The 25,631-nt window shown below is 44.2% G+C and overlaps 1 protein-coding gene across 2 annotated transcripts in view; it reads left to right on the forward strand.

Moving 5' to 3' along the window:
• Positions 1–24,242, forward strand: part of LOC149873573 (NACHT, LRR and PYD domains-containing protein 3-like) — a 42,266-nt gene extending 18,024 nt beyond the window's left edge. The window contains exons 2-12 of one of the 2 annotated variants that reach the window (XM_090047255.1): positions 6,630–7,167; positions 7,804–7,875; positions 8,551–10,240; positions 12,049–12,201; positions 13,006–13,179; positions 13,404–13,562; positions 16,352–16,468; positions 18,503–18,673; positions 20,277–20,444; positions 20,966–21,136; positions 23,217–24,242. In XM_090047255.1, the coding sequence (XP_089903381.1) occupies positions 6,891–7,167; positions 7,804–7,875; positions 8,551–10,240; positions 12,049–12,201; positions 13,006–13,179; positions 13,404–13,562; positions 16,352–16,468; positions 18,503–18,673; positions 20,277–20,444; positions 20,966–21,136; positions 23,217–23,400 (3,336 nt within the window). In that variant the 5' untranslated portion in view covers positions 6,630–6,890 and the 3' untranslated portion in view covers positions 23,401–24,242. Of the gene's footprint in view, positions 1–6,629; positions 7,168–7,803; positions 7,876–8,550; positions 10,241–12,048; positions 12,202–13,005; positions 13,180–13,403; positions 13,563–16,351; positions 16,469–18,502; positions 18,674–20,276; positions 20,445–20,965; positions 21,402–23,216 lie in introns of those variants that run through there. The other variant, XM_090047247.1, reaches the window with a different exon arrangement.
• Positions 24,243–25,631: the final 1,389 nt, after the last annotated feature.

Raw genomic sequence — 25,631 nt, forward strand, 5'->3', positions numbered from 1 at the left:
AAGAACTAAATCAGCTTCAATTCTGGGTGGTTACAACTTGAGTGTTTGTTTTCCAGTTCTCTAACTCTGTTGCAAGGCTCACTACTTTTAACTATTTCTCCTCCATGGCTGCTTGCAGCCAACCAGCTTCCTTAAGTAAAGCCTGACTAACCTGAAACATAACTTGAAATAACTCTTTTTCCTTATCCTTTTTTGGATGGATTTGGTTTGATTGCCATTTTTAACAACTCCCAGGATTTACAAAAGTTTACCCATGCATCAGGACCTACGAACTTTGTCATCTGCCAAGGTCCCTTGAATTCAATCTTCAGCTCCTCTACAAACTGTTGCAACACAATAGGCATCTTATTTTCAGAGGCTGATGTAGTACTAGAACTTGTCATGGTTGTTAAACAGCCTGCCCAAGCCCAATATAGCTTCCCTATCATCCCAATCCCGGAATAAAAAAGTGGGTAGCTGGGTACCAAGTTGTGATCCTCATCCCCCAGCCTCTGGAGGTTACTTAGCCCATTGGCAAAACCCCTTGTGCGATACCATCAATTGATCCCTGTCCTCCTGCTGAGCTCACCAATTGTTGCCAGTACAGTTCTTTCCCAAGACATCTCAGGATTGACATGGCCACTTGTTCGATTTGGTATCACGCAATCTGTATTCATAATCCCCAGACAGACAGACAGATTTCCTCTCTGTAATCCTACCTGGCAGGCAAAATGAAAGCTGCTCAGCGGTGGTCTTTCAAGGCGCCAATCTTTGGATCCCTCACTGGGTGCTTGATGTGCCTAGGTGTCTTCTGACCCAAGTTCCAGAGGCAGGCAACACAGCAGCAGCATCTCTTGCCCCAGGTTCACAGTATGCTCATACACCCACGCGTGCCTGCTTCCTCTTTTTATGCTTTTGCTTTTTCAGCTTCTCCATTACTAGCACTAGTTTTCTATCAAGTTTATATTTTTACCATATATAGAGTTTAAAACAGAAGGTGCACAGAAATTTCTGCAATTGCTAGCTTAGCATCTATAGCATCCTGCTTCCATCTTGGGCCTAGTCTTGCTCAAAACCTTAGCATGACTTAAAATCTCATGCTACAGTGCCCCCAAAAGGAAGGGGGATGATGGGAAGCTGGAGGAGCCATATGCTGAACCTGAGTAGGGGAGAGCAGAGGGAGTTCAGCCTGGCATGCTCTCATCTTCCCCCCCCGCCGGGAGGACTTCTGACCACTGTTGTGCACCAGTGGGGCTGGGAACCTCATGACCTGTGTGTTAGATTGGTAGGGCCAGCAGAGGAGCTGTAGGGACTAGCCAGTTCTCTCTGCCTCCTCCTGTTACCACTGCCCTGACAGCTCATATATATGTTCAGGGCAGCATCTGCTGCTGCTGCTGATGATGATGATGATGATTTAGTAGTAACAGGCATCAAGCTTCAGGACTTTTAGGGATTTGGCAGGCTGCCAAACACTGCCTAAGGCATGCAAGTAAGAGGTTTTTGTTTAATATTCTCCATCTGATAAAGGGTGTTTTGTGCAATTTCTGAAATTGTATGAAATCTTAATAGCTGGAAAAGCAAAAATGGAATTGCGGGACATCTTTCTGGGTCATCAGCCGGACTGAGCACTTGATGGACATGTGCAGTCCTTTCCCACTTGAACAGTTGGAGCGACCAGACAACAATAAAAGTCTATTATCCTCTCTTTGAAGCTGTTGCTAGGGGATGCTGGGGCATGCATGTTGTTAGCTACATTTGCAGCTGTACGCTGACAGCAAGGGGGACCCCGAGACCCCGGATTCCTGAGTTCCAGGCCAGGCTCTGTGGGGAGCGTTCTCTAGCGGTTGCAGACTCCTCTGCCCCTGCCCTATTTTCTGTAGCCTCTCCTGTCACTTTCTGTTCATATCCCCAACGCTCATGCCTTTTCCTCCTTTCTTCTTTCAACCCTCTGTCCCCCAGCTGCTGCCAATTTCCCTATCCCTCATACCTGTATTCTTTCTTCTCCTGCTCCTTCCCCCCACCTTCTGCCCTGTCTGCTTTCTCTCTTCCTCTCCATTTCAACCACCTTTTCTCACCTTACTGCTGTTGAGTCGGGCTCTTACCTCCTCCTCTTCCATGCTGCTTAGGCACCAGCCAGGGGAGCCTTAAAAATGCAGCAACCAGTGATTCCCATAACAGTGAGAAACCAATGCCCCCGCTGCTGGGCAAACTGCAGGGGAAGCCTGCAAGCTCATTTGTACTGAAGGATAATGCATGGGCCTTCTGTTTGGCACTTTCTTGCTGTGAAGGGTTGGGGCATACATATAAATACATTTTATATTTAAAATCTTTAAATATATATATAATCTTTAAATATTTAAGTCTTTAAATAAATATATATATAAAATCTTTTTTCAATGTGTCCAGTTTTGGGGCCCCCATTACAGAAAGGATATGGACAAATTGGAGAGAGTCCAGCAGAAGGCACCGAAAATGGTGAGGGTGCTGGGGGACATGACTGATGAGGAGAGGCTGAGGGAACTGGGCTTATTTAGTCTGGAGAAAAGAAGACTGGGGGGCAATTTAATAACAAGCCTTGGGCTACCTGAAGGGTGGCCCCAAAGAGGATGGAGCTGGATTGTTCTCAGTGGTGGCAGATGATAGGACAATGCTCTCAAGTTGCAGCAAGGGAAGTTTGGGTTAGATAGGATTAGGAAGAATTTTCTCATGAGGAGGATAATGCAGCACTGGAACAGGTTATCCAGAGAGGTGGTGAAAGCTGCATCCTTGGAGACCTGGCTTTGGCTGGGTTGATCTAGTTGGGGATGGTCCTGCTTTGAGCAGGAGGTTGGACTAGATGATCTCCTGAGGTCCCTTCCAACCCTCATTTTCTATGATTCTATGATATGGGCAGAACATTATGGTTAACATTATAGCAACATTATGGATTCCCCTAATCTCATTCTTACCAATACTGAATTGCTGAAATTTCCAAACCCAAAACAGCTTGAAGCAGACACCAGCATAGAAATCTTCAACCCAAATGGTTAACTTTTGACAAAGGAACAAGCAACTGAAACAGTTCTATAATGGAAGGCAGCTGACAACTTCTTCTACATGCACTAGTACTTGTACTGCTTATGATCTCACATATTCTGCATGCTTTTCCAGAGGTCAGTACTAGGAAAGAGCTCAACTGCTGAAAAACAAGCCATGGGAAGCAAAATAGCTGTCTCTAAGACTTCTACCCTTTCATTTCCTCTGAATTAAGATCTCTTTTCAGCATATACAAGACCTGTTTTTAGTGAGATCCTTATATAAAACCTAGAAGAGAGAACCATATGATCCTATCTGCGAACTGTAAAATTAAAAATTTTTTAAATTCTTTTTGTTAGAAATGGTCAGAAAGTCAGTGAACTATCCCTTTTTCTTAATCTTTGGAACACTGTAGGCCTGAAGTTCCCTGTGCTTGCACTGGTTTTACATCAGGGCGGGCAGTTATTTTGGGTGGAGGGCCACTTACTGAGTTTTGGCAAGCCATTGAGGGCTGCATGAGAGGAAGCCAGGGGCAGGTAAATATTCATTTTCTAAATTTTTTAGGGGCCCCACGGGCTGGATAGAATGGCCTGGTGGGCTGCATTTTGCCCACCCCTGTTTTACATGGTGTTGCCCATTGACTTCAGTAGAGTTACCACTATATCATAACAGTATGAGTGAAAGGAGACTGTCTCCCCCTTTTCTATGTGTTTCCAACACAGAAATCACCAGTCCTCTCAAGGCATTGCCCCAGGCTGCTAAGTGTGCAGACAGCCATCATGTTCATCCTTGTGTATAAAAGTTATTGATTAGATGTGTAAATCTAATGGGCAAGCCTGTAAGTCTGTAACTCAATTGGCTAAATATGTCGGTGCCTTGTTATCTCTCTGTGATTATTATTCTCCTTTTGAGTTAGAGGTGTTCAAAGAAAAAGTTATACGTTGTGACTGTCATTATTACCAGGGTTCTGGGTGTGTACTGTATGTTCTCTTTAATAGCCTTTATGAGTTAAACCTGCTTAGTTATTTGTCATTTATATTGTATATAATTAAATCCTGTATATAGTTAATTATATGCTTGCAAGGCTCATCCTCTGAACAAGGAACCTTCCTCTTCTCAAGGAACCTGCGGCAGTCACTAGAAGGGCTGGGCGAGGTTGCTGGCTACCTACCGGGCACCCCAGAATCCCACTATTTGGTGATGGACATGGGCCTGTTTCTTAGATGTACCCAGACCTTCTCTTCTGAGTGTGTGTACTGGCCTGTTGCAGCTGTAGATTTTTTTTATTGTACTTCGATTTTTAAGGGGGTGACTTAATGTACACAGCATAAATGCTATAATTTCTTGTAGATATCTGAGCCTCATCTGAGTCCTCAGACAGACTGAAGCATCTTGTGATTTAGAGGTATACAACCTAAAGAAGAATCACTTTAAAAGATTGTAAGAGTTGGTACCGGCCTCTGTCCCTACTGAGCTTGATATATCCTATAGTGCCAGGTTTGACAGACACTGCTGCTATAAATAATAATAATTCATAGCACTTATATAGAAGCTTTGCATCCAAAGATCTCAAAGGTCTCTACACAGGAAGGTAAGTATGAGTATCCCCATTTTACATAGAGTGTAGCAGATGTTCCCAGCTTACAGGTGTGAGGTAGTAACAGAGTCTTAACTGTAAATCCAGTAGTCCTGATTCTCAGGTACATGCTCTAACAATGAGATCACACTGCCAAAAGGAGACATGACTGAAGGGTAAATAAAATAACAACCAGCTAAACCTGGTTTAATGAATTAGTTTGGCCTATGGAGCAGTCTTTGTTGGGCTGGACTTCTGCCTAGGCTGGAGCACAGCAGATCTAACAGCCTCCTGGCTGGGTCATGATTTTGCTCCCTTTCTTTTGTGGTGTTCCTAGGCTTCCTGTTTCTTTGCATTGTATGGTGAATGACATGGCTGAGCCTCGAAGCTGTTCATATTTTCCCATGTATTGTGTTTTCTGGCTTTCAGCTCTGCAGTCCAAGAGAGCAACTAACTGAGAGCACTACAAGGTTTCATAGGAACAGCAGAAAAGCCACTGAACCTGCCAGTTAGTTGTTACACACTTCAAAGTGTTCAAGTTTCCCATTGTCTTCTATTTACTCCTTTAGAGACCCATCTCACGGGTGACTGATCTGTTTGACCCTTAGTAGGACTGTGCAAAGCTTCAGTCCCTGATTCGATTCAGTGGCTGAATCTCTGAACCCAAACTGAATCAGAGGACCTTTTAATTTCACTGAATTGAATCAGGACCCTCTGAATCAATTTGGAGAGATTTGGAAAGATTTGGCGATTTGGACATAGACATGGCTATAAATGTTTTTTCTACTTACCTCTAGGTACCAGGTGGCTCGTGAATATTACTACGCTGGGGGCATGGAGCATGCCACAGGAGTGTGGGGGGCTCCCTAGTGCACTCGGCAACAGACCTAGAAGTGGGCCAGAAGCACTTCCAGTCCACTTCTGGGTCCACCAGGAAATGTGCAAAGGGGTACCCCTGTGCCCCCCTGGCTTGGCAACTAGTGCCTTCTGGGTCTGGGGGGGGCACCTGGAGTCTCCCTGTGGCTGATCACCAAGCTGGAGGGGTGAGGGGGGGCCCCCAGTATGCTCCCCAACAGACCCGGGAGTATGTCCAGTCCACTTCTGGGTTTCCTGCTGAGCACGTGAAGGGCACCCCCATGCACCTGTGGGATGCTCCATCCACCCCACCATTACAGCATTCACAAGCAGCGCTGGTACCTTGAGGTATGTAGAAAAAATATTTAAAGCTGTGTCTATGTCTGAATCACTGATTCTCTAACTCAGCATCGAATCTTCAGATTTGGATTCTGCCAAATCAAATCAGGGACAGTGATCTGAATCAATGAATCGAATTACTGTCCCTGCTTCAGGCTAAATCCGAATCAGTATTAAATAAAGCCCACTTCACACACCCCTATCCCTTAGATGATACTTTAGATGCTTGCTACTGCATTGACAACTCTGTAGATAAATTACCCATAGGGAAAGATATCATATGTAAAAGGCAACCTCTCTGGAGGGTCTCATTGCATGCAGCTCAGAAGTGCTTTGATGGGTTTGCAGAATTGGGTAAAAAATAATTAGACATAAACACTGTGATTCTTTGTACCTTTTACTGAGACACATAAGCAGCAGGAATTTGTGGATGCCATAGTTCACTTATGAAATTAATTGAAAAGCTAAAAAGGGTTTCCATTTGGGGATGGGGGTGGGAAGAGCAGAGAAGTTGCACAAGCCAGGATACTACACTGCAAACAAATAGTATGGTGGACATGCCTCCACTCTGTGGACATGGTCCCCTTGCCTCATTTCTTCCATGGTCCTTAATTACCCTCTTCTCTAGTTGAGATTCCCTCACCAACCTGTTCACTTAAATGACCTCTATGTCTGTCTGACTGGAATCAATATTCAGTTTTAAATAGGGGTATTACTTGTGTAGCAGGCAGGGAGGCAAGCAGAGTAACAGACTATTTACCGAACAGGCTATGCATCTCAGCACAGTTTGTTCTTGCTTTCAGATACTTTTTTGATGAAAGCATTTTATGTTGCTGAGTTACTCACATTTAAATACTTCTCCTAGCACTGAAGAACCAGACCTCCAGCTTAATGTAAACTGTCATAGCTCCAGTGAAGTCAACAGAGCTGTGAAGCTATAATTCATCCGAGGAACTCCCCAAATGGTCAGTTCATCTGTGCCGGTCCATGCCTGCTTGCTTTGAACGTGACTCATCAGGATGCTTCTAACCTTCCTCAGTTTTCCAGGACGGCATTCTACAGGTTGTTTTTTGGTTTTTGTTTAATCTTTTATATTCTTGAAGGCTACTGACTTGCATTAGGTGCAATGGGGAAAACAAAGCACGACCTCCTGCTGCATGTCTTGGAGGAGCTGTTGGAAGAAGAGATAAAGAAATTTAAATTTAAACTCAATCATATGGACTTGAGGAAAGGTTATAAAAACATCCCCAAGGGACGTCTGGAGAAAGCTGATGTAGTACAATTGGTCATTCTGCTGATTGAATACTACCAAGAGGAGTACGCTGTGGAGGTGGCGATAAATGTGCTGGATGATATCAATAATAAGATGCTTGCTGACTGGTTAAGAAAAGCATCAGCTGAAGGTGGGTGTTGATAATATCTGTCTCCAGTATTATTTCCTGTGAAGGCAGAGAGAGAGAGAGAGAGAGAGAGAGAGAGAGAGAGAGAGATAGCCTGGGCTAGATTCTGTGTTACAGTGTGTACTGTGCAGGTGCGAAGTACCTTAAAACCATGGGAGATCACTCTAGTACAAGTCAGCCCTTTCCATGACAGAATGTTGCCTTCTCCCATATAAGCACACAGCAGTGTGGGTAATAAATCAGAAACAAACAAATCCCCAAGAAACAAAATCATAAATAAAATAAAATGATATAATTCCATTGGGCTCATGATTTTCCTCTTAGAGAGAGGATGACAGAGAGAATGCAGCATACATGATGGATTTTAGTTACCTCACTCAATGCTCACTGTTCACAGTGATGGAGGGTGGCATTTGAACCCACTTACCATATAGAGTAGCTCCCTTTTGGCTGCCAATAAATAGGGATGTTTAGGGCTTCTGAGCATACAAGTAATTCCTGAAGCCCACCTTGAAACCTGTCCTGCTGAATTGTACTGAGCATACTTTGAACACAGCTGAAAATATGAGCCTGAGCTCTGCATGTCTCTCTAGAGACACCCTAGAAATGATATCTATCTTGTCCTGTCATATCAAACAGACATTCTCCAGGAACCAAGGAACGATGCAGTGTGGAACACCAGAGTCATGTCTGCAAAGGTCCCAAACATTGGTAAGTCACTGCCCTGTTGTCATATGTATTTTTTCATATTTAAAACCGTATGGGCATGTCTATACATCCCCGGGACTGTGCATTTGGTACTGTTCAGTCATTTGCTTTAGCAAGTACCAAATGACTGCACTGTACCCACTGATACTGCACAGTCCTGGTGGCACATAGCTATTTTTAGACACTATGTTCCTGTAACTCGTCACTACAGTGACATAGCATCTCAGGTAGATGTGCCCCATGTGAGTGAGAACTGGTATTTTAAAAACATATTTTTGTTTTAATGAGTAACCGTAACATAAAATACAGAGCAAGTTCCTTCACAATAAAGTAGAACGAAAGTCCCACATCCACTGAAATGTCCGGGGCATAATTCTGCCTAGAGTGAAACTTTACCTTTTAGTGAAGAGGTTCAGTGGGAACAATTAACTCTCCTCTAAGAGAGCTCTAGTGGATTTAGATGTGGTAGATATTTCCACAGTATACTTTGTCTAGGTAGAAACCAGAATCTAATTTGGGAAGACCTCTGAATTGTGTGGGAACTTGGATTCACATCCAAGCTAGCGCTTGACTGGTTTAAAATGTTTTCTAAAACACTGGTTGCCCAAGTTAAATTGGCACATTTAAGGATTCATAAAATAGATTAGAAAGTTGATGAACTTTTGTTCTCTTTTCCAGACCACAGGGGAAACTATATAGCTTCCATTAAGGAACAATTTAGAAGACTAAAGGATTATAACTCTAAACCAGGAGAGTGGGTGTCTTTGGAAGACCGCTACACAAGGCTCTTTATAGTAAAAAAACACCATGAGACACAAGATAAAGAACACGAGCTGCTGTCCAGAGGCAGGAGACACACTGAGATCATGAAGAAGCCAAGAAATGATGAGGACTCTCACATTACCGTGGAACACCTTTTTGACATATTAGCAGACGGCACAAGTACCAAAAAAGTGATCTTGCAAGGAGTTGCAGGGATTGGCAAGACCTCCACAGTTTGCAAAATTATGTACGACTGGGCATGTGGAAAACTTTACCAAGAGAAATTTGATTATATTTTTCACTGGAGCTGTAGGGAGCTAAATCAAAGAACAGAAACACTGAGCCTTGCTGAATTAATTTTACAAAACTGGAAATCTCCAAAACCAGAGATAAAGGAAATTTTGTCTTGCCCAGATAAAGTCCTGTTCATTATTGATGGCTTTGATGAACTCAGGTCTCCCAAAGATAATGAAAATAAAAGTTTATCCTGTGATCTGGACACACCTCAATCAACAGCGGCAGCTGTGGTAGAAAGCCTCCTCAGCTGGAGAAGCCTTTCAGAAGTATGTGTGCTTGTCACAACAAGACCGTCAGCTTTAGAAATGCTGGAGACCCATCTGAAAGCTGACCTCTGGGCAGAGATTATGGGCTTCTTGGAAGAAGACAGAGAGGAATACTTCAAAAAATTCTTCAGAGATGAAGAAAAAGCAGCCCTTGCTTACAGTTACATCCAAGACAATGATGTGGTGTTCACAATGTGTTTTGTTCCCCTTATTTGCTGGATTGTCTGTACAAGCTTGTGCCTCCGTCTGAGTTCTGTTGAAGACCTTGTTCAGAAGGCGAGCACCACCACCCAAATATTTACCCATTTTTTGACTGTACTGTTGCAATCCCATGGTCGCCCACAGACAAATACCCAACATCTTTTCCATAACCTTGGATTGCTGGCTTACAATGGCATGAAAGACCAAGAAGTGCTGTTTGAGGAAAGCACATTGAAGAAGTATAACTTGGAAGTGTCCAAAGGTACATCAACTTTTCTTACACAACTGCTAAAAGGAGACATTATTGTGGAAGCTGTCTATAGTTTTGTCCATTTGACCATACAGGAGCTGTTTGCTGCCTTGTTCACCTTCTCAAACAAGGAAGCAGCTTTTAAGCTCTTGAAAGAAGCCTTCATAGAAAAGAAAAGCCATTTGAGCTTAACCATTCGCTTTCTCTTCGGACTGAACAATGGCAGTTCATTAAAGCCTCTGAAAAAATACTACACAGTCACTGGTACAGGCATCCCAATGGGGGAGCTGCTGAAGTGGACTAAGAAATCATTTCTTTTTTGCCAGAGACAGGATGGTCAGAGTCATTTCCTTCTGGAACTGTTGCACTGTTTGTTTGAGATACAGGATGAGGAGTTTGTCCGAAATGCCTTGGAAGATGTCAAGGAAATGGTCTTCCTGGAGAACAACCTAGGGCAGGACGACCAGCAAGTGATTCTTTACAGCCTGCAGCATGCTAAAGAGTTCCATAGACTCACATTGGTTCAGTGTGGGCTGAAAGAGAAATACGTGATAAAGCTGCTTCCTTTGTTGGGGAAATGCAAACAGATCTAGTAAGTACAAGCAAGGTGATTGACAAGAAGGTGACTCACCTTGGTGTAAAGTGAGGATTATCTCTGAGGTCAAAATTAGCCCACATAGTGTTGGAAAGGGGAAACCCAGAGCAAAATTTGCTCTGAAAAGTCATCATTACTTGGGATCACATGTGAATTAGAAAGGAACCTCATGGCTTGGGGTGAGTTTTCCTTGAGAAACAGTAAGCATGGACATCTTCAGTGGCATGTTTAGAGTCAATTTTAAAACCGTTATCTAGTTATCCCTTTCCCCCTCCTCTGTCCCCGTTCCCATCCTTCATTCAGACCTAACCCAACCTTCCACCATTTCTCTGTAACTCTACCCTTCTTGCTCCTGAAGCCCCAACAGACAGCACAATTCCCATACCTTAACTTTGCTTCCTTTTTTTTGGTTTTTTTTTGTGGACTTTCCAAATGTGCTGTCCCTCCCCTCCCAACCTGTTCCCTCACCAGCCTCCTACTCCCCCACCTTTTCTGCTCCTATCATAGCAATTCTGTTTCCATGAGGAAAATCCAATTATCAGTTAATAAACTACGTTCTGTAGCATGCCCCTTTCTGATATTTCCTGTGTTTGATATCAAGTTTGATACAGTCAATCATCATGGTGCCCTGTAACCAGTGGGGTCCCTCAAGGCTCTGTCCTGGGACCCATACTGTTCAACATCTTCATTAATGATGTGGACATTGGAGTTAGGAGTGGACTGGCCGAGTTCGCCGATGGGACCAAACTTTGGGGCAAAGCATCCATGCCAGAAGATAGGCGGGTGATCCAGGCTGACCTGGACAAGCTCAGCAAATGGGCAGACAAGAACCTGATGGTGTTTAACACCGAAAAATGCAAGGTTCTCCACCTTGGGAGGAAAAACCTGCAGCACCCTTATAGGCTCAGCAGTGCTACGTTGGTTAGCACTACAGAAGAAAAAGACTTGGGGGTCATCATTGACCACAAGATGAACATGAGCCTGCAATGCGATGCTGCGGCTAGTAAAGCGACCAAAATGCTGGCGTGCATCCATAGATGCTTCTCGAGCAAATCCCGGGACGTCATTCTCCCCTTGTACTCGGCCTTGGTGAGGCCGCAGCTGGAGTACTGCGTCCAGTTTTGGGCTCCACAATTCAAAAAGGATGTGGAGAAGCTTGAGAGAGTCCAGAGGAGAGCCACACGCATGATCAGAGGTCAGGAAAACAGATCTTACGATGACAGGCTGAGAGCCACGGGATTCTTTAGCCTGGAAAAGCACAGGCTCAGGGGTGATCTGATGGCCACCTATAAGTTTATCAGGGGTGACCACCAGGATCTGGGGGAACGTCTGTTCACCAGAGCGCCCCAAGGGATGACGAGGTCGAACGGTCACAAACTCCTGCAAGACTGTTTCAGGCTGGACATAAGGAAGAATTTCTTTACTGTCTGAGCCCCCAAGGTCTGGAACAGTCTGCCATTGGAGGTGGTTCAAGCACCTACATTGAACACCTTCAAGAGTAAATTGGATGCTTATCTTGCTGGGATCCTATGACCCCAGCTGACTTCCTGCCCTTTGGGCAGGGGGCTGGACTCGATGATCTCCCGAGGTCCCTTCCAGCCCTAATGTCTATGAAATCTATGAAGTTGCTATGTATTGTACTCAAGATATAAATTCCATGGGAGTTTATTGCAATCAAACCTGTGATGATATCCATTTCTCTAACTTAAAACAGAGCTTAAAAGCTCCTTCAGATTAGCTGAGGATCAACTCCTGTACCTTCCTCTATAGACAGTAACCCTTCAAATCTGATTTTCTTTCTGTAGTTTGACTGCCTCTGGACTCTCCTTGTCCACTGTGAACATGGTGTGTGCTCATGTTTTACAAAGTCTTAGAATGACCAGGCTGCACTTGGTGTATGAAGGAGATGACAGGATGAACTGTACAGTGGAAGCAAGCCATGAGAGAGACCCATGCACGTAAACACAGTTTTATTTTTTCTCACTCAGTCCAAAGGATAAATGTAAAGGGAGACTGTTAGCTCCAAACATTACAGTGTTTGCTATATAAGATACATCACTTCGGGTGATGACTATAGAATGCTTGGTTATTGAGGAAGCAGCCAGAGAGGTCTGTTTTGTAGGATTTTTTGATGGCCCATGGCAAGAGTATTGAAAGAGGCCAACAAATGTATACTGTCCAGTTCAGCAATTTACTTTTCAGTCATGTGGGATGAATTCTCACTACTTTTCAAAAGGTCGGTGTTTCACTGGTTCTCCCCATAATTCCCTGCAAACCCTATGTTAGAAGTTGTAAAACTCTCTTGTAGCCTAGACACTCATCACAGGGGTGAATGTGGCCTCAGTATTTTCCTGAGTTTTTATCAGAGGTGCTGAGTATGGGGGGGCCTGAGGGCCCTGGCCCCCCTTGGGAAGAGGGCTGTCACCTGAAATGCATCAAAATTTCCACGTGTCCATCACCTTAGCCTCCCCCCACCACCAACCCCCTGCAAAAATAAAAAGTTGGCGCCTATGATTCTAATCCATCTGGGAGGATGGGCAAGTCCCTTCACATCACCTTTGGTTTCTCTTCACAGTGTGATGCACCAGTTCCTCACATGTCTCAAAATTTTTAATTGAATGAGTATTAGCACAAGCATTAAAACCATCAAGCCATTACATTTCAAATTGCCCACATGGAGATTTATTGTTTTTGCCATTTCTCATTTTATTTTCCTACTCTGTCAAAAGTCACAAACCAAAATAATCTCATTATGTTTTCAGAATAACTTTTGATGACTTCCCTGAAGAAACTGTCACTGCAATTTGTGACCAGATTATTCCAGCTCATCCTGGCATAGTTAGACTTGATGTGAATGGGATTCAGGGAAGGCAGGCATTCCTCACTGCCCTGAAGTATAGTCTTCTGCAGTCAGACTGCAAACTGGAATCACTGGCGTGAGTAGTTTTTTGTCATTTCAAATTCTCAGACAGGATCACCAGTTCTGGTGTGACCAGCCACCATCTTTTTAAAAAAAAAAACCCAGCAGATTCTTCTTGAAGACAGACTTGGTCCACTTCCATCTATTTCCATTTCATGGTTCAGAGGCACAAACCCATGGTCTCATGAGAACTAGGGGAGTCTTGCCATGTGTTCTGATGCAACTTTACTTTCTCCTAAGCTTCAACATTGAGAACCCCAAACACGAGGCTTTCCGGGACATCTGCGAGCATCTTGCCACTCACCGTAGCCCAGGAAAATTACTTTTATTTAGAAGAGGTTCTGAGGATGATATACATTTTGGATATGAGGCAAAGGATGAGGAAAAGAGTGACAACAGGTATGCTTTAAACAATTCTTCTTTGACCTATTGAAATAATATGTAGTATGAGGGAGAACATGGGTACTTTGTGGGCTAAATCAACCCCAGAGAAAGCAAGTACAGTTCCATCAAGTGATTCTCAACCAGGGTGCTATAGTTGCAAACACCTACACATGACTCAAAAGAAAAAACCCAGAGATGTCAAACAGAAACCCCTAGTATCAAAAGCATTCTGACCTGTTGTGCTCTTTCTCAGATCTTTGCAACAGAAAAATTGCTGTTATTTTTCTGTAGTCAAAAAATGAGCAAAAGCTAAGACCTGGCATTTTTCCAAGCGGTACCTTGAGTCCAGTGAAGGCTGCTCGAGTCTAAAAAATTGAGAACCACTGCATTACGCCAATGGAACTAGCTCTATAACTGGGACTGAACAGAAATACTGTCTTCCCAATTTTTTTGAAATTCAGTATATGTTTCCCTGGTCTGTCCTGAGATGTACCTGAAAATGTTCATTCTTTCAGCAAGCCTCCCACCCCCTCCAAGACAGGGGTGTAATTTTGTTTTCTTTTGTGCACCTAAATGGCAGCTTTCTAACCACACAAGCAGCATTTTTGGGACTTATGTGCAGGTAGCAATCCTACTTCCCCTGAAGTGTGGACAGGTAATTGCGCTCTTGTAGCCTGAATATAAACAGCAAGCAACGCACTGGCCAGGCAGGTATGCAGCTGTGTGCACATGTGAATTCTGGACATGCAACTGCTTTTAAAAATATAGCTGGCCAGAAACCCATGGTTAGTGTATATTGGATGGATGGGGATGGTGGTCCTCCTACATTTTAGCCCCCAAAACAGTGATTAGGACATCCTGTCCCTTCTTCAGCACTCCTAGGCCATGTACACACTTTTATATCATAAAGAGACAATGGTACCCTAATTTTTCATTACAAGACTGCTTTTGGTCTAGCTGTCAAATCCACAAACATAAATTAAGACCTTCAAAACTTGTACATGTGGTCTGGCTCCAACATACAGTTTGTTCTACTGAATGTGAAGTAAAGAGAAAGAAGAATTTGGTAGTTAGGAAGCATTAAAAACTGGAACATTTACAAGAGTTCAGGAACTTTTCTAATGTTTTCCTTCCCAAGTATCCTATTAAACTAAAGAAAGTGGAAAGTATGGGGTACCTGGTTTATGCAACTGCACAAAAACAGGAAAATCAGTTTTGAAATAGTTTTCATTATTTTTCTGTTTTGTTATCAACAGCTTGAAAAATTTCATCTAGCCCTTTTCCATCCAGTCCAAATCTGGCAAAACAGAATCCAAGTGTAGTTGCTTAGGCTGTAATTATAAAGTTAGTTAGATTTGCAATAGTAATATCAGACTGGTATATTGGATTTGATAGGCTTAAAACAAGAAGCATAGTGGCTTGAGGAAACCCAGAGTCAGATTTAGTAAGTGTTACAGCAGAAACGTCAGACCATTGAGTTGATGAGTGTAGTGTGGTTCTTCAGAGGCTTTAATGGATCTCAGTGGTTAAGTACAGCCAGTCAAAAAGCCCAAGGCTGAATCGATTCAGTCTTTGCAAGTTAGTCTAAGCTGCAGAGATTGAACCAATAAGCAAATGAACAGACATTCACTTTTGATTCACGAAACATAGCCACATACCTGCAGTGGCTCAGGCCAGAAGCTGGGAGGGGTGCTAGAACACACCTGCCAGCTACTGTCAGAGGGAAGGGAAGAGAGAAGTCCTCCGTGGCTTTCCGCCCCACTTCCTGCTCAAGCAGAGGGGGCATGGCCAGGCACCAGCCCAGAGCTAGCTGGAGGGTCTGCCTTGAGAGGGGAGATGCACCTGCCCAGCTAAAGGGAGTAGAGGGGGGAAAAGTAGTGGCACTGAATTCATAAAAGCTTGAACAAGAATAGTTCTTTCTCTAAAGTGAGCATTAAATATAGCTCAGATATGTGTTTGCTTCCTCTTCCTGCTGCCCCTGAGGTCTCTGGGATTTCCTGTCCAGAATCACAGAAGCAAGACTCTGCAGGGTTGCTCATCACTTCTTCTTCCTGGTGCCTCTGCGATTTATAGTGAGCCAGTGAGCCAGCCCATGAGGCCAGTGAGCCAGCTCTTACTGCTCCAGCTTGGAAGCAGAGGGGCTGGGCCAGCCCTGCTCTCTGGAGCAGACAGCCCAGCCCACGGTTGCAAAGCATGCTGAGATGGTGGAGGACTTTGGTTTAACTTGAACCAAGAAGGGGTCCGAGACAGAAGTTTCATAAGCCTGTTTGACCTAATTCAGTTAAGTCTGATACATTCAACCAGCTTTATCTTAAACCAGTTTCAGCCATTTTGAAATTGGTTTACGTGCACTGAACTTGTGTTCTGCTACAGGTTTAAACCAGTTTCTAATCGCTTACACAGATTTATGTGTAACTTCTGTCCCTAGCTAGGAAGCTCACCAGAGTGCTGATGAAAATTCTGGAAAATGATCATGTGCAAGAGATGGGAGGGAATGTAGAGTAACTTAAACATGATTTTGCAATGGGGCACAGTAGTGGAAAGAAGACTGTACAATTTGGGGGTTGTCTATTTAGAGGCAATATTTTCTGTGATGTTTCAGACACTGTCTTTATTTTGATGTGGTAACCACATCAACATAGGGTTATTTCTCTTAAATAACAGAACTCCTTTGGAGCCTTTCATCTAATCATCTTGGAGTGGTTTGATTCATATGTAAATTACTGTAAAAGATATGTATAGAAGCACTACTTTTAGCACTTTCTTCTCATAGTAGTAATTTTTTTAAATTTCATTTTATCCAGACTTCAAAAGAAAAAGAAGAGCAAAGGAAGAAAGGGAAGGAATGGGACACAGCCCCAGTGTTTCCTGTTGACGTGGTTTTTAAAGAAAAAGAAAAAGAAAAATAGAGAAGATGGCATGTAAATATTCTTTTTCCTTGTTCATGTTTATTTCTAGAACTGTTTTCATTAGTTCAGGGTAATAAGATAAAAGGCACCGAGTTTAGTTATACATAAAGAGACAAAGAGAATAAAGGAGTGAAGTGTGTTGTAAAGCATAAATTACATTAACTGGAGAAGTGCTTGAATCAAAATTCTGGATCCATACCTGGGAATTTCAGTCCCAGTTCCTAGTTCAATACCTCCATCTCTGTATTAAATCCAGGATTTGAACTGTGGAAAAAAGTCTGGATCCAGATTTTGTAATTCAGGCCCATCTCTGAAATAATGAGAGAAAAGAAAGGGGAAATGTGTATGTAGTTACTTTGCTAGGCCAAATTATCAATAGCTTGTGCTAGTGTTCACAGTGTGGTAGGTACAGTCAAGACAAGGATGAGAGGATGATTCCAGTTCTGAGGGGCTGGCGGACTAGGGGCATGCAAACAAACAGCTAAAGGAGTAGTCTGTTTATATTAACAGGATTCACTAAGAGCAATATGGCCTGTGTGCGCACTAAGAAGGACTTAAAAGGTGAAGAAGATGAGGGCCTTGCTAATGAGTTTAGGAAGACTGAACTGAATAGGGAGATGAATGTGTGAGACTGACTGGACAAAGGGATGTAGGTTGTAGCCATGTTGGTCTAAGGACACAGGCAGACAAAGTTCCCTCGAACCTGTATGGAAAATCCTCAAACAATTGCAACCCATACTAGAAAGAGACCCTACTCTTAAAGAGATCTTCCCAGAGCTGCCCATCCTAGCCTTCAAACAAGCACCGAACCTCGCTAACCTCATCACCAGAAGCAAACTTCCTCAGGCCCAGAACACACCAAATGGATCCAGACCGTGCTATGACAAGAAATGCAAAACCTGCCAACACATCTCCACCACCCCCCAATTACTACCCCCCACAACAGAGCCATCAGCATTCCTGGATCTTACAGCTGCACCTCCAGAAATGTAATATATCTCATCCAATGCACCAAATGCCCTGATGGAAAATACGTAGGAGAGACCAAACAACAACTGCGCACCAGAATGAATGCACACCGGAAATCTATCAAAGAGAGGAATACCCAACTAATACCCAACTACCTGCGGGGGCACATTTCTCACAAGAAAACCACTCTCTCTCCAATCTCTCAAAGGAAACTTATAAAACACTTCCCAGAGACGAGCCTATGAATTCCACTTCATTAACCTCCTGGACACTAAAAATCATGGACTAAATATAGACATTGGATTTATGACACATTATAACCTACCTGACATCTGACTCCCTAGGTACCTCTCCACTATTCATCCCCCTTCTCTCCCCCCCACACCCAGCCTGTCTCTCACCCACTGACTCCTCAATTCACATCTTCACTGACTGCCTGTCTTGTATGCAGACCAGCCCAGCCTCTGGCTTCTTTACTATTCATTCCATCCAGGAAGAGCACACACTAACTGCAGAGACTTCCTCAACCTGACGAAGGATTTTTGAACCCGAAAGATTGCTTAATAATTGTTTTCCAACTATTTTAGTTGGTCTAATAAAAGATATCAGATTCACCCAGAGAACCTTGTCTGGACAAAGGGAGGCATTTCAGCCTAGGAGAGACAAATGTGCGTGAAGTCTTAGAAGAGACTTGTGACTTGTCTTGGGACTTCCACACACTTTCTGTTTCTGCCTCTGCATGATCTTGGCTTAGTCACTCACACCCACATTTTACAAAAACTTGTGTTAATATGGGTTGCTCAGTTTGAGATATTGGAACACCTACAATTTCAGTTGACATGAATGGAGGTGGTGGGTACCCAGCTGCTCCGAAAATTAGGTGTGGAGCCCCCTTCCAGTTTGACACTCAGAATGAATGCCCTCTTGTGAAAATGTTGGTTCTAAATCCTTTGTGCTTCTGTTGTTTCCCTGGCTAGTACACATTTTTGTAACATCCTTTAAAAACCTCAGGTGTAAAGCACCAGTCTCTCTCTTTGTGGTCATTGTTTTGCAATTAAAATCTGTTTTTCCTTATAGTGCAATCCTCTCCTGTCTCCCTAAAGAGTACATTGTGGACACCATGCTGTGGGTCGCCTCCAGATTCACACCAATGACCCTAGTCATGGATGACAATTCCATTGATGACAAGCTGATGGAAACAATATGTGAGAAACTGAACAACGCTGAGTATAAACTTCAGTCATTGAGGTAAAGGGGATCTATTGAGGCTTCTTCAAAATATTTAATATAGTAATACAGGAATGGCCAGAGCAGTCCTTCATTTAGTTCAGTGTTCTGCCTCTAGCAGTGGCTAGTATCAAGATCAAAAGGTTATGCAGATATCCACTGACTGAGTATTTAGCCCCCAGTCTCAATTTCATTAGGATCAAATGCAGCAGATGCTCAACAGTAGGACTTAATGAATTTTTTGTAATGGTAAATCCTGCGGCTTTGCTGGGGGGAAGGAGGGAGGTTATAAAAGATAAGTCTATGTGAGTACCACATATTTGATAGATCAGCCAACCTTTTCCATTGTGAAGGTCAGTTGGACAGATCCATAAAAGGACTTAGACGTTTTGTACCTTATTTGCAGGTTCCTAACTTAGAGGTGCCTGCCCTTTCCCCTGCCCCCACCCCCAAGTGAAATCCAAAGCATTAATAATCCACATACAGCTCCTGGTGAGAGAAGGACTTGAAAAGAAGGGCTTAAGGCAAGAAGGACTTAAGTCATGTGAGAAGGATGAGTCAAAAAACCCTCCCCAGTAAGCAAAGAACTGCCTAAAGCTAGCCAGCAACAGCATAACTAGGGATAGGTGAGCACAGCCCCAGCCCCAGGTGAAAACTCAGAGAAGATGCTGGAATGGCAATCCACAAGGAAGCCTGTGCCTTGGCAGCAGCTGCTTAGTAGTAGCTGGGACACCATGCTGCTTTAGCATCTGGGATCTTTGTATCCTTGGAATGGGTAAGACTGACATCCTTCTCCCCATCTGAGACCCATCTCACCACCTCTGCCCCTCTGGCAGAGTTTTGCCCAGGGTGCAAACCATGTTAGCCATACCTCTGCTAGGCAGTAGGAAACACCAAGCAAAATGCAATGTTGAACTCCCAGCCCTCTCAAGAGCTTAGGGGTCTGAGTCAGGGATGCAGAAGAAGCACCTGCAACCACTCAGGGTCCAGATCCCAGAACCCCCTCCTGAGGGTAGCACCTACAATCCTCTTGGGACAAACTGAGCAGCAACAGCCATGGTACTTCCTGACATTTTATGTATAATGTCTTAGTGGTTGCAGCACCCTCCTAGGAGGTGGGAGCTATGGGTTTAAGTCCCTCAGGCTGAGGAGATCTATAATCTATACCTCCCGACCCCAGGGTAAGTGCACTAACCATGCGGCTATTGTATAAAAAGTCACAGGTACACCCAACTTCCTCCTCCCTGAAAGTGGCTGAAGCTTCTATGGTTTGTGGATGATGCATGCTGTAGGTAGCCTACTCCCATCAGGCCCCTCAAGAGTTTTAGATGCTGTACTACCTAGTTTCTGCATCTAGCTGGGGCTTCAACTGAAGCCATTCAGGCTGGGGTAGATCTGGACATGTTCACAAGGGAGAACTGTAGGTGTTCAGGGAACTTTCGTGTCAGAAATGAAGTCAAGTAGCTAAGGAGGGGCTACTTAATGGTGAACTTGACTTGAGCATCTGAAGTCCTCCTAAATCCTGTTGTAGGTGCCAAAGACCCTTTTTAGGTGTGTCTCTGCCTCTAGCTGATTTTCAGTCCACTTGTTTAACCTTTTTTCCCTGGTATCTTTCTTTTTAAAGCCTTAACTCTAACATCCTGACCCAGGAAAGCATGACTAGCATCTGCTCTCTCTTCCACTGCAACACAGCAGTCTCCCTGAGTCTGCAGTACAATCCTTTGGGGGATGAAGGAGTCAAAATACTTGCTGCATGCCTGAAGAGCAAAGGGTGCACCCTAAAAAAACTGAGGTACAGTAGGAGAGATATTCTGGAATGTAATTGTTGACATGACAAATGAAGCATTGTACTTCACACTGACTGGATTATCTGCTGGCTGTATAATATAATGGCCAGCATTATATTTTACAGGCAAGAGTACAGCAAGTGCTCAGAAACATGCTTACGTTTAAAATTGCAAAGAGATCCATTGACCATGTTTAGTAATACACTTAAGCATGCACCTTGGTACATGGTGAGGGCCATAGTTAAGAAATTGAGGGTTGGATTTACCAGTCTGATAAGGCCAGTGAAGTATATGTCTAGTGGAGAATATCTGGATATGTCTAGTGGAGAATCCACTGTGTACCAAGGAACTCTGATGTGGAGGCCACTCTTCTCACACCAGCATATGAAGCATAGGGGTCAGGCACAGGTAGGTTGGGGAGATAAGCGGGTGCAAATGGCAGGAAGTTGAGCTTGGCCAACCCAGTCTTTTGAGTCCTAAGTAGAACAACTGCAGCAGTTCAGCTTTTCTTTCATGATTATTTCAGCTTGTCATCCACGGCCCTCACCGAAGACTGTGTCCCTGCCATCACCTCTCTGTTCTCCAAGATGAACACCCTGATGAAACTTGACCTGAGCTTTAATAACCTTAGCAACAGTGGAGTGAAAGTCTTGTGCTCTGCCCTGAAAGATAAGGAAAGTCATCTTGAGATACTAAAGTATGTCCAGCCTCCATTATATTTCTTTTCTTTTCATGACGCCATAAGTAAAGCAGCATGGGTTCTATGCAAAGCCACAGTATGCTCTGTTGTTCTTTGTTTTCATAATCCCCTAAATGAAGAAAATGCTAGGGGTGCACCAATAGAGATTTTTTGGGAAGATACCAATGGACAATTTTTAAGGAGCCATATCAGCTGATACCAATCTAACTGCTGACATGTAGCCAGGCAGCGTGGAGACCAGCATCAGACTGGTAAATCTGGAGTGAGGAAAGGGGTGGGGGGAGGGGAGGGAAGGGAAGGGGCATGGAGGAGCAGTTCGAGGCCCCCACAGTAAGGGAGGGAATGGGGCAGGGACAGGCGCTGTTTAGCTGGGACAGGGCAGACTTGGGACAGAGCCTCAAGCGGCTTGTCCAGGGGTTCAGGGGGAGGGGGAACGGCTCCACTGCTGTGCGCACCCTGGGAGGGCATGAAGGGAGGGTCCCACATCTGCGCAGGATGGGTCAGGATGCCGCTGTGGGCTGGGGCCTGGGCTGCACCAGGCTCTTCCTGGTGCAGGCCAGGCTGGGCTGCACTGTGCTCCGGGTGGCCAGCAGCAGTGCTGGGAGTGGGCTTGTGGGGGGAGCTGAAGCCACCCCAAAATTCACCATAGCCCTCCCATAGTCCCCTCCCAGTACCGCTGCCACATGTCATGAGTGCAGCACAGCCTGGCCTAGCCTCCCACCAGGAGGAGCCCAGTGCAGCCCCTGGGCCCAGCCCACCCTCCCCAACCTGTGTGCAGATCTGGGGGCACATGCACCCCATGCTTTCCCAGTGTGTGTGCAGCGACAAGAGCCCCCCCCAGATGAGGTGCTTGTGGCTCTGTCCTGGGTCTACCCCACCCCAGCTGAGCAATGCCTGCCACAGCCCCAGGGGCCTCGATCTGCACCCCCACACACCCCTTCCCCCACTGTCCCAGCTGCCTACGGAGGGTTTGGGATCGAGAGTGTGGTTAGGGGTAGAAAGATAAGAAAGGTTTATTGATTTAACAAAAACATGACTACACATAGTATAATAAGACAGACGATAATAATTCACATCAGCAGCTTATCAGCAGTCCCCTCTGATGCCTGATGTATGACAAGTTTCTCTTCTGCAAAGCTCAATGAAGTCAGGTGTCCCTAATAAGCACTGTCCAAGGGGTACCGGGAAGGACCCTGGTATTCGGTCCTCGGGCTCCTCAAGATCCACTGGCCCACTGATCCAGGTCAGCAGCTAATTAGTCCTTTTCACAAAGCTGCATGTTCCTTCTAAATGATTTCTGGATGTGCCAGCCAATTTATAACTTCTGAGCTATGCTAATAGCTTACAGCCGTCCAGATTCTCCCATTATAATTATTATTAGGACTGACCAATAACAATACAAGCCTTGCATTCTTTTGATAAGGTTAATTTTAATTACACCACAGGGCTTACTACTTCAAGGCTTTGTTAAATTTACTAGGCCTCATTACAGACAAGGCCTCACTACATCTTTGACTTTAATTAGGCTCTTAACAACAACATATAACTTAATATCTGAACAAATACAGCAAAACACTTGGTCTAATCTTCATAGAGCCTTCAGCAAGCACTTCTGTCACACAGACATAATTTTCAGCTGTCACACCCCACCCCTTCCTGCACACCAGGCTTACCAGCCAGATGTTGGTCTCTGAGCTGCGAGGCTGCACTCCTGGCCCCGTGCATGCTGCAGCTGCAATTTTGCATGGGCCATTTATTGGCTACATTATTGACTGTATCAGGCAAAAAAGCTGATTTCTGATACTTTCAATTTTCCCTATGTTGGTACCAATCCGATATGGGACCAATGTATGAGTACACCTCTAGAAAATGCCTAAGGACAAGAAATCATTAGACAGACCAGGCATGAGACTGCAAGGCATTTGGAGGAGAGAGAACCCATCTGTATAACAAAACTGAGATTATAGGTGGCATGTAGGAGATGAGAGGATATGTACAAGGAGAGGGGGCCTTCTCTGGGTGGTCTCCAACAGTAAACCTATTGTTTTGTTTCAGAAACTTTTCTGTTTTCCTCTAGCCTTGAAGCCAGTGGTATTACTGATGACTGTGAGCAGGAGTTCATCCAACTAATTGAAAACACCCTGTCCCTGAAATACCTATGTTTGGATAATAATGAGTTCACATCCAGTTCTGCAAACCGCATCTTTGGTGCATGGGACAAATACCATGACAATGAGGAAGAGGTGCAGGATGAAGAGTGACTGAGGAGCAGATAGTGCATTCAATTCCCTCCTCTCTTCTGGGAAGAGTGGTGCAGAGCTAAGTAATTTTGTTATGTGAACATGCTGCTAGTGAATGAAACTCCTGGGATCTTTACAGTAAACTCTCTTTATACAGAGCTAAGTACAACATGATAAGCAGCCGTGTATCCATCCCATCTGCTGCTCAGCTAAGGGGCCTCTTCCCTGACCTGGACAGAGCATCTCTAGGGAAGAGATGATAACTCAGAACTGTAAAAGTTAAGTTAAGGGTATTTAGGTGCCTAAGTTGCATAGATTTCAATGGAAATGAGGTGCTTAAGACCCTTTACAAATCTTGCCCTTTGTTTGCATCATCTAGTCTCTGACTCTTGTAATGAGACTGATATGAGGTATTAAATGCAGGTGATGGCAGAGAGAATGAAAGCAGCAAGAAGCAACCCAGCTATGCAAGCCCAAAAATGGACAACCATATTCTCAAAAATCACCTTTGTCAAGAATAAAGTCTCCAGATCCTTCAGAGAGGCAATGTGTGCAAAATATGGTCAAGTCGGAGCTGGAACAGACTTGTTGTTCATCATAGTAGAAGAAACTAAGGAAAATAACTTCTACTTTTAAAGAAATAATTACTTATCTTTTCCTAATCCTGAACTATGCACATCACCATGAATAGGACCAAAATTCAAGGATAATATTATGAATGCTGCCAGGTGTCACCCTCTGTGTATGGTCTAAAATTGAACTGCGTCTGCTAGGGGTGATCTTTGTGTCACTTGCTCATATAATACTTAGCATCATCCTTCATAATTGGACTTAAGAGCTACTTCAATAAAAAAAAATGTATGAAGCCATGCAAGAATCTATTATTTAAGCTGTAACACATCATGTGAATATGTGATCCTTGTGATCTAGTATTTCTAACAGAGGGGATCAAAGAATGGGAAATCTGGCATTTGGGGACAGAAGGATAGTTAGGTATCATGTCCTCCTCTGACCCAACAAAATATTCTCAACATAAATTATGTTAGGTTTAGTATCTAGGGAGTTAGTTTGCTTGGTTTTTGAGGGTGTGGGGGTTTCTAGGAAGGATGCTGTTGACTTGTTGCGGTTTCATTCACTTGGAAAGCCATAACATTTTTCCAGAGCAGTTTATCCTTGAATGTAATGGTATGAGTTGATAACAGCTCCTGTGGCTGATACCTTGAGCATATGGGAACAAAGCTAAGAGGCCAGAAACCAGTAACAAGCAGCCAGGCCCTTTAAGAGAAACATGGTGCCACTAATCCCTGCCTACCACCCTACAACTGACTGCCCAGACTGGACAAGGCTAAGCTGAACCTCCATCAGAGCCTAGCCCTCCACCCACTCCCTGTCAATAGAGTGGCAGATCAGGGTCAGGTGACCTTCCATTTCCCCCATACAATCTAGGCAGAAACAAGAAGTGTCTGGGTAACAGGGCTCAATCTAGACTGCTTTGCTCTACCCTCCAGCTTGCTCTGTGCCTCCACTCTCTGCATGCTCTCCTGGCTTCTCAACCCAGCTATCTCTCCAACTCTGCCCCCTGCCTGATCTCCCAGCTGCCTGACTTAGCTTGTTCCTAGACCCTGCCCTTCAACTGACCTCCTAGCTTCCTGACCTGCCTCGTCCCTGGTTTCTGCTTGCTCCTCCTAACCCTAGTTGGCACCTTGATTCCCCAAGTGGCCTCTGACCTGGCTGTCCGCAACCTGGTATAACACTTAGTTTGAACTGGTCAGTTAGACTGCTCAAGGAGAAACACCCTCAAAATGGGTATTTGATATTTTTAGGTCATCCCAAGGATTTTGTACCCTGTGAATGTTTCATGCAGCATGGGAAGATTCCATTCTTTAGTACAGAAACTCATTGTAGACCTGCTCCAGCTGCAGTTTAGCACTCCTAGCCATGTACAAACAAGCTGAATTCCTTGTCTGTCCTCCAGATTCTCTTTCTTCTGCAATATATTTTCCTCTCAGTTTGATTCAAGTTATTACAGTGACACTTTCTGAATTTTGGGTCAGAAGAGCACTGGTGATTGCTTAGCCTGACCTCCTGCATAACTTGGGCCAATAAAATTCATTGACTAACTCCTCCCTCCAACACGCTTACCTTACAAAGAAACCAGCAAAAAGTATTTACAAGAGAAAAAAAAGTTTCTATGTTTTAGTCTGATTGAGCTCCTCACAGCTCATACAGATTATTATTATTATAATCTCTGT

This window comes from Crocodylus siamensis, chromosome 1, assembly GCF_052110815.1.
Source record: "Crocodylus siamensis isolate JL-2025a chromosome 1, ASM5211081v1, whole genome shotgun sequence".
In the NCBI taxonomy this organism is placed as follows: Eukaryota; Metazoa; Chordata; order Crocodylia; family Crocodylidae; genus Crocodylus; species Crocodylus siamensis.